The 15,265-nt window shown below is 36.7% G+C and overlaps 1 protein-coding gene across 1 annotated transcript in view; it reads right to left on the reverse strand.

Moving 5' to 3' along the window:
* LOC110458731 overlaps window positions 1-15,265 on the reverse strand; it is a 69,732-nt gene that overhangs the window by 10,900 nt on the left and 43,567 nt on the right. Inside the window, exons 24-36 of the mRNA XM_021510613.1 lie at window positions 14,019-14,170; window positions 13,636-13,775; window positions 12,504-12,649; window positions 11,203-11,395; window positions 10,711-10,863; window positions 9,944-10,091; window positions 8,117-8,238; window positions 7,603-7,778; window positions 6,947-7,028; window positions 6,281-6,395; window positions 5,464-5,613; window positions 927-1,055; window positions 336-461 (exon numbers count right to left, since the gene is read on the reverse strand). Of these exons, the coding sequence (XP_021366288.1) occupies window positions 336-461; window positions 927-1,055; window positions 5,464-5,613; window positions 6,281-6,395; window positions 6,947-7,028; window positions 7,603-7,778; window positions 8,117-8,238; window positions 9,944-10,091; window positions 10,711-10,863; window positions 11,203-11,395; window positions 12,504-12,649; window positions 13,636-13,775; window positions 14,019-14,170 (1,832 nt within the window). The remainder of the gene's footprint in view (window positions 1-335; window positions 462-926; window positions 1,056-5,463; window positions 5,614-6,280; window positions 6,396-6,946; window positions 7,029-7,602; window positions 7,779-8,116; window positions 8,239-9,943; window positions 10,092-10,710; window positions 10,864-11,202; window positions 11,396-12,503; window positions 12,650-13,635; window positions 13,776-14,018; window positions 14,171-15,265) is intronic.

Below are 15,265 nucleotides of genomic sequence, written 5' to 3' on the forward strand. Positions count from 1 at the left end.
AGTGACAGTAAGTATTAGTACCTAACTTTTAAAGATGACCAAAGTGACAGTAAGTATTAGTACCTAACTTACAATGATGACCAGAGTGACCCAGAGAGGAATGTTATGATAGTTTACACCACTGACGTTGTGACCTTTATAATCCTAACATGTATCACTGAAAATGATTACTGTCCATGCACCTCAGCTTAGAAATATATGATCTAAAAATGTTTCCCAATCTTGAGATTAATGAACATAAGAACGATCACCTCCTAGCTCACAATGATGTGAGAGACAATACGAATTCTGACTTAGTTCACAATAATAACCTTAATGATAATAGGAATGCTTACCTAGCTCACAATGATGACCCTTTTTGCCTGGAGGACAAGAACATAGACCAGTTCTAGGATCACAAGCCCCTCCGTTACAGTTACAAAACTGGCCACAGTTCTTACCGTATGTGGTGTTAGGACAAGCTGAAACAAACATCACGTCAAGTGTGACTTTGAAATGATTATGATAAAACAATATCGATGATTTCAACGAAAACAAACGTGAATAACTCTTGAAAAAGTTATGTTCAAAACAACGTAATATAGCTTTATCGCAGATCATTTAAGGGAGTGATGTAAAACTTATGTAATACACATTTAGACTGAGACTCCTTTAACGAGTGCTGAGCATCCAGACAGGAAACCCTTTTATGTGTTTATTTTCTGACTTTTTCATCCAGATGTTGATCCGTCTAATGGCAGATCCGACCTACACATACAGACTGAGACTCTAGAAACACGTTTTACTGGTTATTTCTTGGAAAAGAAGTTATAACTGTTTTTGGGACTTATGGTCAGGCTAATTCCAGTTTAACCAAGACAACCTTGGGGCACGCATACCCTAGTTTATAAGTACAAAATGTATGAGAATGGTGTCAAATCACTTACAATACTGACAGTTGGTACCGTTGTACCCCGGTAGACAATCACATGCGCCAGTAAATGGATTGCAGTTACCATGGTTACTACACTCACAATTCATCTTACAGTCAAGACCCCAGTTTCCTGGGTCACACACTGAAAAACGAAATAAATGTGTTTGAAAAGGTTAGTTGATGATAATCTGCAATTATACCACACAATGGACATTTTTTGTCCCTGTAAAAAAAGGCAAAGTGATATAAACTTGAAGTTCGAACTTCAAAATACTAATAGCTTTAATTTTCGAATTGAGTACAGTTAGATCTTAACTGTGTTAAAAAATCAGACTTCCGGAAGGCAAAATGTATATAGAACATGGATTATATATTAATCATTGTATGAAATACAACATATTGTAAACAAAGTTATATAAACAACGTTGCTTGATTAATGTTTTAGATAATATAATATGATTTTGTCTGAAGTTCCCCTGTTTTATGTAAAACCAGCATATAAGAACCTTGCTGTAAAACCAGTAAACGTATTCCTGTGACAGAAATCACTCTGTGTATAATCAGTAAACTTACTCCTTTGATAGCGGTCACTCACTGTCTGTGTAGAACCAGTCCCCCAACCACCCCTACTTGCAGTATACGTACCTCTATGACAAAGGTCACTCACTACTATCAGTAAACTATCCCCTCGGGCGGAGGTAGTCTATAATCATTAAGCTTACCTCTCTGACAGACATAACCCTATACCCATTAAGCTTATACCTCTGAAGAAGTTCTACTATAATTAGTATACCTATCCCTCTGACAGAAGCTACACTATAATCAGTAAACCTATCCTTCTGACAGAAGCTACATTATAATTAGTAAACCTATCCCTCTGACAGAAGTTACACTATAATTAGTAAACCTATCCCTCTGACAGAGGTAACGCTATAATCAGTAAACCTATCCCTCTGACAAGCTACACTATAATTAGTAAACCTATCCCTCTGACAGAAGTTACGCTATAATAAGTAAACCTATCCCTCTGACAGAAGCTATACTATAATTAGTAAACCTATCCATCTGACAGAAGTTACGCTATAATTAGTAAACCTATCCCTCTGACAGAAGCTACACTATAATTAGTAAACCTATCCCTCTGACAGAAGTTACACTATAATTAGTAAACCTATCCCTCTGACAGAAGTTACACTATAATTAGTAAACCTATCCCTCTGACAGAAGTTACACTATAATTAGTAAACCTATCCCTCTGACAGAAGTTACACTATAATTAGTAAACCTATCCCTCTGACAGAAGTTACACTATAATTAGTAAACCTATCCCTCTGACAGAAGTTACACTATAATTAGTAAACCTATCCCTCTGACAGAAGTTACACTATAATTAGTAAACCTATCCCTCTGACAGAAGTTACACTATAATTAGTAAACCTATCCCTCTGACAGAAGTTACACTATAATTAGTAAACCTATCCCTCTGACAGAAGTTACACTATAATTAGTAAACCTATCCCTCTGACAGAAGTTACACTATAATTAGTAAACCTATCCCTCTGACAGAAGTTACACTATAATTAGTAAACCTATCCCTCTGACAGAAGTTACACTATAATTAGTAAACCTATCCCTCTGACAGAAGTTACACTATAATTAGTAAACCTATCCCTCTGACAGAAGTTACACTATAATTAGTAAACCTATCCCTCTGACAGAAGTTACACTATAATTAGTAAACCTATCCCTCTGACAGAAGTTACACTATAATTAGTAAACCTATCCCTCTGACAGAAGCTACACTATAATTAGTAAACCTATCCCTCTGACAGAAGTTACACTATAATTAGTAAACCTATCCCTCTGACAGAAGCTACACTATAATTAGTAAACCTATCCCTCTGACAGAAGTTACACTATAATTAGTAAACCTATCCCTCTGACAGAAGTTACACTATAATTAGTAAACCTATCCCTCTGACAGAAGTTACACTATAATTAGTAAACCTATCCCTCTGACAGAAGTTACACTATAATCAGTAAACCTATCCCTATGACAGAAGTTACTCTACAGTTAGTAAACCTATCCCTCTGACAGAAGCTACACTATAATTAGTAAACCTATACCTCTGACAGAAGTTTTACCATAATTAGCAAACCTATCCCTCTGACAGACGTAACGCTATAATCAGTAAACCTATCCCTCTGACAGAAGCTACATTATAATTAGAAAACCTATCCCTCTGACAGAAGTTACACTATAATTAGTAAACCTATCCTTCTGACAGAAGCTACACTATAATTAGTAAACGTATCCCTCTGACAGAAGCTACACTATAATCAGTAACACTATCCCTCTGACAGAAGTTACACTATAATTAGTAAACCTATCCCTCTGATAGAAGCTGCACTATAATTAGAAAACCTATCCCCCTGACAGAAATTACACTATAATCAGTAAACCTATCCCTCTGACAGAATTACACTATCCTTAGTAAACCTATCCCTCTGACAGAAGTTACACTATAATTAGTAATCCTATCCCTCTGACAGAAGCTACACTATAATTAGTAAACCTATCCTGCTGACAGAAGCTATACTATAATTAATAAACCTATCCCTCTGACAGAAGTTACACTATAATAAGGATACCTATCCCTCTGACAGAAGTTACACTATAATTAGTATCCCTATCCCTCTGACAGAAGTTACACTATAATTAGTATGCCTATCCCTCTGACAGAAGTTACACTATAATCAGTAAACCTATCCCTCTGACAAAATTACACTATCCTTAGTAAACCTATCCCTCTGACAGAAGTTACACTATAATAAGTATACCTATCCCTCTGACAGAAGGTACACTATAATTAGTAAACCTATCCCTCTGACAGAAGCTACACTATAATCAGTAACCCTATCCCTCTGACATAAGCTACACTATAATCAGTAACACTATCCCTCTGACATAAGCTACACTATAATCAGTAACACTATCCCTCTGACATAAGCTACACTATAATCAGTAACCCTATCCCTCTGACATAAGCTACACTATAATCAGTAACACTATCCCTCTGACATAAGCTACACTATAATCAGTAACACTATCCCTCTGACATAAGCTACACTATAATCAGTAACACTATCCCTCTGACATAAGCTACACTATAATCAGTAACACTATCCCTCTGACAGAAGTTACACTATAATTAGTATGCCTATCCCTCTGACAGAAGTTACACTATAATCAGTAAACCTATCCCTCGGACAGAAGTTACTCTATAATGAGTAAACCTATCCCTCTGACAGAAGCTACTCTATAATTAGTAAACCTATCCTGCTGACAGAAGCTATACTATAATTAATAAACCTATCCCTCTGACAGAAGTTACACTATAATTAGTATCCCTATCCCTCTGACAGAAGTTACACTATAATTAGTATGCCTATCCCTCTGACAGAAGTTACACTATAATCAGTAAACCTATCCCTCTGACAAAATTACACTATCCTTAGTAAACCTATCCCTCTGACAGAAGTTACACTATAATTAGTATGCCTATCCCTCTGACAGAAGTTACACTATAATCAGTAAACCTATCCCTCTGACAAAATTACACTATCCTTAGTAAACCTATCCCTCTGACAGAAGTTACACTATAATCAGTAAACCTATCCCTCTGACAAAATTACACTATCCTTAGTAAACCTATCCCTCTGACAGAAGTTACACTATAATTAGTAACCCTACCCCTCTGACAGAAGCTACACTATAATTAGTAAACGTATCCCTCTGACAGAAGTTACACTATAATTAGTATACCTATCCCTCTGACAGAAGTTACACTATAATTAGTAATCCTATCCCTCTGACAGAAGCTACACTATAATTAGCAAACGTATCCCTCTGACAGAAGTTACACTATAATTAGTAATCCTATCCCTCTGACAGAAGCTACACTATAATTAGTAAACCTATCCTGCTGACAGAAGCTATACTATAATTAATAAACCTATCCCTCTGACAGAAGCTACACTATAATCAGTAACCCTATCCCTCTGACAGAAGTTACACTATAATCAGTAAACCTATCCCTCTGACAGAAGTTACTCTATAATGAGTAAACCTATCCCTCTGACAGAAGTTACGCTATAGTAAGTAAAGCTATCCCTCTGACAGAAGTTACACTTTAATTAATAAACCTTTCCCTTTGACAGAAGTTACGCTATAGTAAGTAAAGCTATCCCTCTGACAAGCTACACTATAATTAATAAACCTATCCCTCTGAAAGAAGTTACACTATAATTAGTAGACCTATCCCTCTGACAGAAGCTGCACTATAATTAGTAAACGTATCCCTCTGACAGAAGCTATACTATAATTAGTGAACCTAGCCCTCTGACAGAAGTTACCCTATAATTAGTAAACCTATCCATCTGACAGATGTTACGCTATAATTAGAAAACCTATCCCTCTGACAGAAGTAACGCTATAATTAGTAAGCGTACCCCTCTGGCAGAGGTCTCCTTATAATAAGTAAACTTACCTCGATCACAGAAGTCGCCTGTGTAGCCAAGTCGGCACTGACAGGATCCATCTAGAGGACTACACATACTATATCCAAAGGTATTACATCGACAAGGAGTTGCACACTCCTGGCCATAAAACCCAGTTTTACAACTTTCCGTGCAGTGAACTGAAACAATAATTGTTTTTGTTTGTTATTGATTATTACATGTTCTTGATATTATAGATAACACATTTGGATTCAAAACTATCTTCTTTTTTTTTTTTAATTTGGCTGAGATTCAACCGGAGCCCTAAGAGAAAGTGGTGTCACCCTAAATTCTAATTCCATTGTAGATCATATTTAACAGATGTCTTTGTAATAATCAGTATTTAGATATGGACTTACATTATTTACTTTAACTCTAACCATTGAAATTAAACATAGCGATGTAAGTTTTATGGGTAATAAAACATTCAGTCTATACAATTTACAACAAGTAACAAAGTTGGCTTCTCTATTAATGTAAAAGATGCTATACATAGATCATCGATATATCTCACCCAATTTCCCCGCGGTTTTCCTCTGACCTTTGACTCTTTACCTTGTCTGATGACAACCAATATCTGATCAAGTGTAGAGCTCAATTCTTTCAGTTGAGTTATCTTAGTTTGTCGAGACATTTACGCCCTTTGATTTGACTTATCTTTAAATTCAGGAATAAAAGGTTATATGGTGATTATACTGAACGAAATAAATTATCTGATCTGATTTATATAGACGATAATATAGTCGTGCACTAACTGGTTTATCAGCTAATAAAGACCGTTTTAATGATTTAGTATAATCCTCTTACCTCCAGCAAATCCAGGCTTACATTTGCACAGCCCAGAGATAGGATCGCAGCCGTTACTATGGAGCCCACAGTCACAGCTATTGGAACAGTTATATCCCCATGTACCCGTGGGGCACTTCAAGAGAGAAGAATGGGTACTCTTGTCACAACATTGGTTTTTGTTGGTACGGTTTTAAAAGTGGCCAAAATTACTGCCGTGGTATTCAATCATGATACAGATATCTCTAGAGAAAATGTGAAGCTGATGATGAGGTATGATTTGGATGGTCTCGGCTTATATTATACAGACATGAATTTGTTATGCAACACTTAATGTTATCATAATAAGCACTACTGTGAGGTTTTACAAGATATTAAAACATGGTCAAGAACTATGTGTAAGGATTCTGAACATTTTTCTTTAGTTGGTAAACATGAAATTGTAGAACGATTCATCTAGCACAACCAGTGTAATTCCTTGCATATTTTACACCTTTGCGAACGTATCATTTTCTGGCCATTTGTCTAATAAAAGTAACAGAGCATATACTGTACTAGTCATCAAAACGTCACAAATAAACACGACATTGGTTGTGCTGCATGCGGCTTTAGATCATTTGTGTTTTAACTTGTGTGTAATATGATGACTTGTGTGATGCAACATTTACTGAACTAAGTGCAACTGACCTTTTGGTTACATTTTGCACCAGTCCATCCATCAGGACAATAGCAAAATCCATCTGTCTGTCGACAAGTTCCTCTTTCACATCTGAAATTATTAATAATTAATAATAGCGAAACTTGTCGTCGACATTTCCTTTTTGACAATTCTGCTCTGCTTTCAAATCGTTACATATCTCTGTGTATGCACGGTGTTTATGACAGATGCGTGCAGAGTGGCTGAACCTTTCAGAAACGACTGTTAATAACGATTTGATTTCAAAAATGTTAATCCGCTGAATTATTTAAAAATAATCGATACATTTTGTCAGTTTGTGTGAGTTTCAAATAGTTTGCATCATACATTATGACATAGGATTTCTCATCTATGAAAACATGCAAAAGCTCATTTCAAGATAATTGTATGTTCATAAATACATTTTCGCCTGGTTGTGGCTTCAGTCTTAGATATCTTAACAGATAGGCATATTTCATCATTCACTAGGAATGTGAAAGGTTTAAGTTCAACGACCATCGATACCTTAACTGTATGTTGCTTTTATTCAAACCGATTTTGCCCACGGCATTTTAAATGTCCACTCCTTTTCAGAATTTGTGTCTAAGAATGCCCCAAAAAGAATTGCGGTTTTGACTGAGTAACTAACTATAAATAGCTTACTTACGCACATGCCTGAGAGCAGTTGACACCAAACTTTCCTGTAGGACAGGGCTGGGTACAAACAATACCACCATAACCCGGCTGACAATGACAGTGACCTGTGATTGAGTCACACGTACCCGTGGAAAACTTTACACAACCCAAACACTCACGCCGGCAATTCGACCCGTATGTTGTGTTCTGTAAGGCAGATGTATAAACTTTCTTAAATTAACTCCGTCAAATAGCCAGCATAGATAGGAAGAGCACATCTGTTCATATCTTTAAAACATATATTACAAGTACCCATGTAAAAACAACTGTTGTGATACTTGACGGGTACTTTTAGCTGTGTAAATAATTGCGTTCAAGTTCATTGTAATGCATAAATTCTAAACCACAAGCAAATATCATCACTGCAAGTATCAAACTACTTTGTTGTCATGGTGTCAATCACCTGTCTTTCCGATAATGTAAGGTCAATAAACATATGGTAACAAAATAAGCACACAGGAATAGTATGGCGTGAACATACTTACAGAACAGGGTTGATCACAGCGGTTGCCTTTGTATCCAGGATCACAGAGGCAGGTGCCGATCTCCTGATGACACTTGCCATGATCACATTGACATGTCTGGTTACAGCCTGACCCGTAGTGGTCTGTCGACAAGGTAAGACAAATTTACCTGACTTTATAATACATTGCAGTGATGTGTCAGGTTAGAGCCTGACCAAAAGTGCTCTGTCAACACAGTTACAACAGTTTACCTGATATTATAATACATAACAATAACAGGTCTGGTTCTAGCCTGACTCAAAGTGGTCTGACAACAAGGTAAGAGCAATTTTCGTAATAAATAACAATGACAGATCTAGTTTCAGGCCGACCAATAGTAGTCTGTCACTTAGGTTAGAACAGTGTACCGGACATCATAATACATTATAGTGACAGATCTAGTTACATCCCGACCAATAGTGTTCTGTCAATAAGGTTACAACAGTTAACCTGACTTAATAATACATTACAAGGACAAGTCTGGTTACAGCCTGACCCGTAATGGTCTGTTAACAAGTTGAGAACAGTTTACCTGGCCTAATAATACATAACAGTGACATGTCTAGTTACAGCCTGACTTAAAGCGATCTGTCATTACAGTTACAACAGTTTACCTGACATTATAATACAAAACAGTGGCAGGTGTGGTTCTAGCCTGACTCAAAGTGGTCTGTCAACAAGGTAAGAGCAGTTTACTCCTGACATAATAATACATAATACATGTTTAGGATTGTTAATCCACAATCTTGATCAGATGGCGTAGAAAGTATTGTTATATTACTCAAACTAAACTATTTGTTAAAGAAACATTTCGAACTACATAACTGTATCCAAGTTGGTAAATGTAAGTGAAATTGCTCTGAAATTATGTGCCGGAAACACTAATTATAAAAAAGGCCATAACACAGCAAAAAAAAGAGGAAAATACTTGATTTAAGTGAACACTACCACTGGCATCTATAATAGTGCTCGCATACTCAGTGTAGCAATAGTAGATAACATGTACACGTATGAGATATGTACGAAAACGGTTGAGTGGTCAAGAAAACCTAAACCTCTATGTACATTCATAGTTAAAGACATTGGATTCATCTGTCGCAAGAAGTACTCACGTACAAAACATAGTTATTGGAGGATACAGTTTATATGTATATATCACAAACAACATAATAAACAACAGAACGGATGAAAAAAACACACGTTAATGGGATAGGGCAGATGGGACACTAATACACTTTGTGTACCTACCTGAAGGACAATGCTATTCAAGATGACTATCCTCTCAGTCTGGGACACAGATTTAGTTTTTGATCTACCTAGGAGATATTTCTGGTCACAGTGGCTTTCTCTGCCAATCAGGTCCCCTTTTAGTGTTTGTCCTACCTCTATGACACTGCTGTTCACAGTGACCTCCCTGCCAGCCAGGACCGCACACTTAGGGTAAAACATACCTGTAGAACATTGCTGGTCTCACTGACTCCCTTGCCAACCAGGACCGCACACTTAGGGTAAAATCTACCTGTAGGACACTGCTGGTCACACTGACTTCCCTACCTGCCAGGACCGCACACTTAGGATAAAACTTACGTGTAGGACACTGCTCATCACACTGACTCCCCTGCCAGCCAGGACTACATACTAAGGGTAACACCTACCTGAAGGGCATTGCTGGTCACACTAACTTAGGGTAAAACCTACCTGTAGGTCACTGCTGATCACACTGACTTATGATAAAACCTACCTGTAGGACACTGCTGTTTACAATGACTCCAACGCAAGCCAGGACTACACACATAGGGTAAAACCTACCTGTAGGACATTGCTGGTCACACTGACTCCCCTGCCAGCCAGGACTACATACACACTGGCCATTACTAGAACAGTGTCCATGAAAACAGGCGCATTCATTTCGACATCTATCACCATAGAAACCTTCTGAACAGGCACAAGAGGTTCCCTGATAAGCAAAATACATAATGTTTCATCAATGGAACTATATTAAAGTATGCATTATTTTTTGCACAATTTTATAACACATCTCATTAGAAGCACTGACTTACAATAAAGTGTTTGTCATACGTCTGTTGTGCAAGCAGGACAAGGAAACATCTAATAAAACAACTTGTATCCCAGCCTTCAAAATCCTCCATAGACATGCTCTCAAAATTTTGGGAGTTTTTTAAAGTGTTATGTACGTTTACATAGGGACTAATACATGTCTTTTTCCATATCACACCCAGCATGTAACAACAATAATCCGGTTAGAATATAGTTATTACATTTGTAATGATTTTAATTCAATGTCAAAATTTCCCTAATAATCTGCTGTTTCCACTCTTTTTGGCTTTGTCATTGTGATCCCTGGAAAATATTCCTTTTGGAAAGAGACCCCAATGTTCGTGCCTCAATTCGTCGCCATATTTTAGCATCAGCCATTACGCAGAGGGCTGATATGGGTTAGAGCAATTGTGTCGTATCGCATATACAAAAAAAAAAACGTTTTTATTAGTAAGTATGTAATAAACTTTAATACGTACAAAACATGTACAGCATTGAGTATAAACTTTAATACATACAGAACATGCACGACATTGGCCGGTGCCTTTGTCACAGAATCCATTCATACACCCCGGACACCTAGTTGAACAGTTGCCATAGAAAGGTTCCGGACAGCTGCTCTCGCATCCTGCTCCTGTCCAGCCTGGATGACATGTACATACACCAGTTACCTATTTGAAAATGAGCAAGATCAGACTGTAAAGCAGTGGTCAGTATGTCATATTGGAGATCAGCGATTATCATGTGTATGGATATACGCAATTAAAACTCAAAATTAAAATTGAATATTTCTTCAGTGAAACAGTGAAATAAAATTCCAAAGTGTCGCCGCAGTTACATATGCACAATGTTAGGTTCTATTAATTGTATGAATATTGATGTAGTGCTGCAATAGGACCATTTTGACATATTTGGCATGAACATCATTCAGTATCACTTAAAGTAATGTCTGAATAGGATCATTCATGCATTTTTTTCTCAATTTGTATTTGTTGTTGTTGAATAAATACCCGATCGCAGTGGGCCTCATTATGGCAGTTACATGTAGATGTACAGCCCGGCCCGAAAAATCCGACTGGACAGGACATTTTACAGTCGTCGCCTAGGAACCCTGGTTTACAGGTACAAAGTCCTGTCTCCGTTTCACATTTGTCTGTTTGGTTCATCTGACAGATACACTTTTCCCTACAGGTCACGCCGAACCTACGATACAAATGATTCAACAAAAGTCGTCGTTATTACTTACCTCCGACCTCTTGAGTCTATAGATAGCATCAGAATGTAACAGAATATGTTCTGGTATAAGTTTATGATACTGGCGATAAGAATTAATATCGTTTTATAGTCCTATATATCGTGTTGTAATTCAGATAATATATCCACCCTGTGTGTAAGATACAACGCAAGCTTCCATTGGATATATGAAATTATGTTCTCTTTTTGTTTTATCTAAAGCTACGTAAACGTCATGTCGATAATTGAAATTATGTATTCTTTCTGGTATATACGAAGTTGTGTAAACGCTCTGTAGATTTCTGACATTATGTATACTTCTTGGTATATATGAAGTTATGTGAACGCTCTGTAGATATCTGACATTATGTATACTTCTTGGTATATCTGAGGTTATGTAAACGTCTTGTCGATATCTGACTTGATGTATACTTCTTGGTATATATGAAGTTATGTAAACGTCCTGTCGATATCTGACTTTATGTATACTTCTTGGCATATCTGAAGTGACGTAAACGCTATGTAGATATCTGACATTATGTATACTTCTTGGTATATCTGAAGTTATGTAAACGTCCTGTAGATATATGACTTTATGTATACTTCTTGGCATATCTGAAGTGACGTAAACGCTATGTAGATATCTGACTTTATGTATACTTATCTGAAATTATTTACGATTCTTTGTATATCTGAAGCTACGTAAACGTCCTGTAAAAATCTAAAATTGTGCACACTTGTTGGTATATCTGAAGCAGCATACACTTCCCTGATATATCCATAGCTGATTTTTTTTCTTCGGTGTACCCGAATCTATGTATTAAATTGCTTGGGATAATTTGAAGCTACGTTCCCTTTCTTGATACCTTTTTTTGTGGTATCATATATTGCGATTCGGCTCTACAGTCTGAAAGACCACATTTTGATAATTTGAAACTAATTTGATATATCAAAGGCCAAGCTTTTGAATTTTGCGTCTAAGAAGGTTAAAGTTGTCGCTCAGGTTTATTATACATCAAAAATCAATTAGCATTATTTTTGAATCAAAGTTCCAATTAATTTTCCCAGCTAGACTTACGTCCCCTGTGGACATGGTTGTTCACAGTAGGCTCCAAGATAGCCAGGCCCACACAGACAGGCACCGGTCTTATGGTCACAGTCAAAGTCAACTAAACATTGACAGTTCTGTCGACACTGTTTCCCATAAGTATTGTAGGGACAGGACTGCAAACAATGAACACATTTGTTAGAAAATATTTAATTTAGATAATTAGTAGCGTAATTCTCGAATTGTGAAAAAGAATACTACACGAGGACACATCAAAAAGTTTCTGTCCAAGCACATATTCATTTCCCACAGATGAGATATTTGAACTCCAATATTTATTAGTTGCAACTGGCTGGTTACGTTTGAAAACCCTGCGAAGGGTGAAGAGAGATATTGTTTTGTTCTTGATAGGTGGTATGTTTATTGTAAAATGGAGAAGCCAGAGACGAGAGCATTTACAAAATATTTACATATGAAAGGCATGTCACCCAAGGAAACTCATGATGACATGAGGAATGTTTTAGGTGATGACTGCCTTCCTTCATATTCAACTGTTAAACATTGGACTGGTGAGTTCACGCGCGGGAGAACCAGCACTGAAGATGAACGGTCAGGTCGCCCAACAGATGCAACTGCCTATCTTCAAGTGGATGCTGTGCATGGTATGGTAAAGAATGACAGACGAGTCACCATTCAGCATATTGCTGATACTGTAGGGATACGTGTTTAGACAACCCAATCAATTTTGTATGATGTCCTTCACATGAATAAACATTTGGCAAGATGGGTTCATAGAATGTTGACACCAGCCCAAAAGTTGACTAGGATTAATGCTATTTTGTATTTTCATTTTCCTCTCAACTCGCATAACGTGAGATCATCGTCAGAAGCAACAATATAGGTTAAGTGAGGCTATTCCAGGAATACCGTTTTCGATGATGATACACTTCAATTTCATAGCTATTTTATAATATGTTTATATTTTGTATATCACCAATAACTATAACATTAGAATCTAAATATACGTATTGAACAGATGTTCATCCCTTTAATACAAAATATTACAACTTTTAAATGATGATATGTGAGATAGAGATCTTTTGAATGGAAACCATCTTTTCTGTCTGTTTTTTGTTGTTATCCTTGTGTAATAAACACTTACCTGATCACATCTGTGACCAGTGAAGCCGCTGTCGCAGTCACACACACCAGAAACAGGATCACAGCCCTGACCATTACAGTCACAAACGAAAATACAGTTTGGTCCATACTGCCCAGGGTCACATTTGTCCGCGCAAAAAGCTATCAAAATATATTATTTTGAATGTTCAAATAACCATAATCAAACATCAAGGTTAAAGCTAGGGGAAAATTGAATTATCTAACATATTTACTGATTTTTATCATTTTTCCACGACGTCCATTCATTGTGCTTACATTGACGGTACAACTTTAAAACCAAGACAACACATTGATATACTCATTGAATATATACGTTATACTTCGGTCATACTCCTCCTTCCCCATACAATCTCCCTTACTTACGTAACTTATATCCGGGATCACATTCACACGTTCCATCAACTGGATTACACGATCCTCCTTGGTTACAGTCGCAGGCTGTCGAACAGTTTCGGCCCCAAACCCCCGGCGGACAAGGGAAGCTACAGCTGTGGCCGTACCAACCTGGTTGACACCTGTAAACATGTCGTAGTCGTGATTAGTAATCTATCTAAACTTAATTACGTCACAGCCTATCAACAAACATGCTCATCAACAAAATGAAGTAAAACATGCAAAGACATAAACAAATATCTCTCTACCTTGAAGTAACAGTGTACAGTAGCGTACGGTGGCCATGAGTGATATATTTGTACAATGAATAACCCCTGTAATATTACATGAATCAAAATTAAAAAAAATAAAAATAAAGGAAATTGGTATATGCATGTTGTGGACTATGTCGGCTTCATAATTTAAAATAAAATCGAATTTGGTTTGAGACTACAGGTTTGGCCATTTACAAATCTGTGTCTACACAACAAAAGCTAGCTTTTCATGTAGTCTATTTTTGTACTCGGCACATGTATAAATATTGTGAAAAATCCAGTTGAACAACCTGTGCTAAAACGTGAGTATTTCTGTTACCGAGTAGGTGATATATTGGATTTAAGACAGGTTTTAAGAACAAAAATACTACTTGTGTGGGTCAAATTTTAGGTTAAAAATGTGGGGTTTTTTTTTGCATATTTTGATGTTTTTTGATGAGGTAACCATGGTTTTCACAAGTCCGAAATCATTCTTCTAAAATAAATGTATTCAAAATGTAGTTTATATATATATGTAGGTGTGTTGTGCAAGATAGATCCACTATTCATGGTTATCTGAGACATGCCCTTTATTTTTAGGAATCGGCCATTTCTACTGTACTCTGCTACCTGAGGGTGTGGCAGTCAAATCTCCAACCGAGGATGGTTTGAAATTTCTCTGTCAAAATGAAGATAGGGTCATATTTTTTCTTTCATCATTCCCAATACTGTTTTGAAAAAAATATTCTTAACATTTTATGCAGGATCATAAACTAATTTGCACTTGATCTTGTCTGTCGAAATCTCACTATGATGTCATATCTGATTGTTCACCTGACGTCATAGTATTAATTCTTTTCACGTCATATTCATCATACTCTAAAGAATAACAGTGAAGCCAAACCTTAAAGGTAGGTAAACTGGAAGCTAGTTATGAGAAAGGAGAAAAGCAGATATATATATAGTCCAGGGAGAAACAGTACA

Source organism: Mizuhopecten yessoensis, unplaced genomic scaffold, assembly GCF_002113885.1.
Source record: "Mizuhopecten yessoensis strain PY_sf001 unplaced genomic scaffold, ASM211388v2 scaffold9727, whole genome shotgun sequence".
Lineage (NCBI taxonomy): Eukaryota > Metazoa > Mollusca > Bivalvia > Pectinida > Pectinidae > Mizuhopecten > Mizuhopecten yessoensis.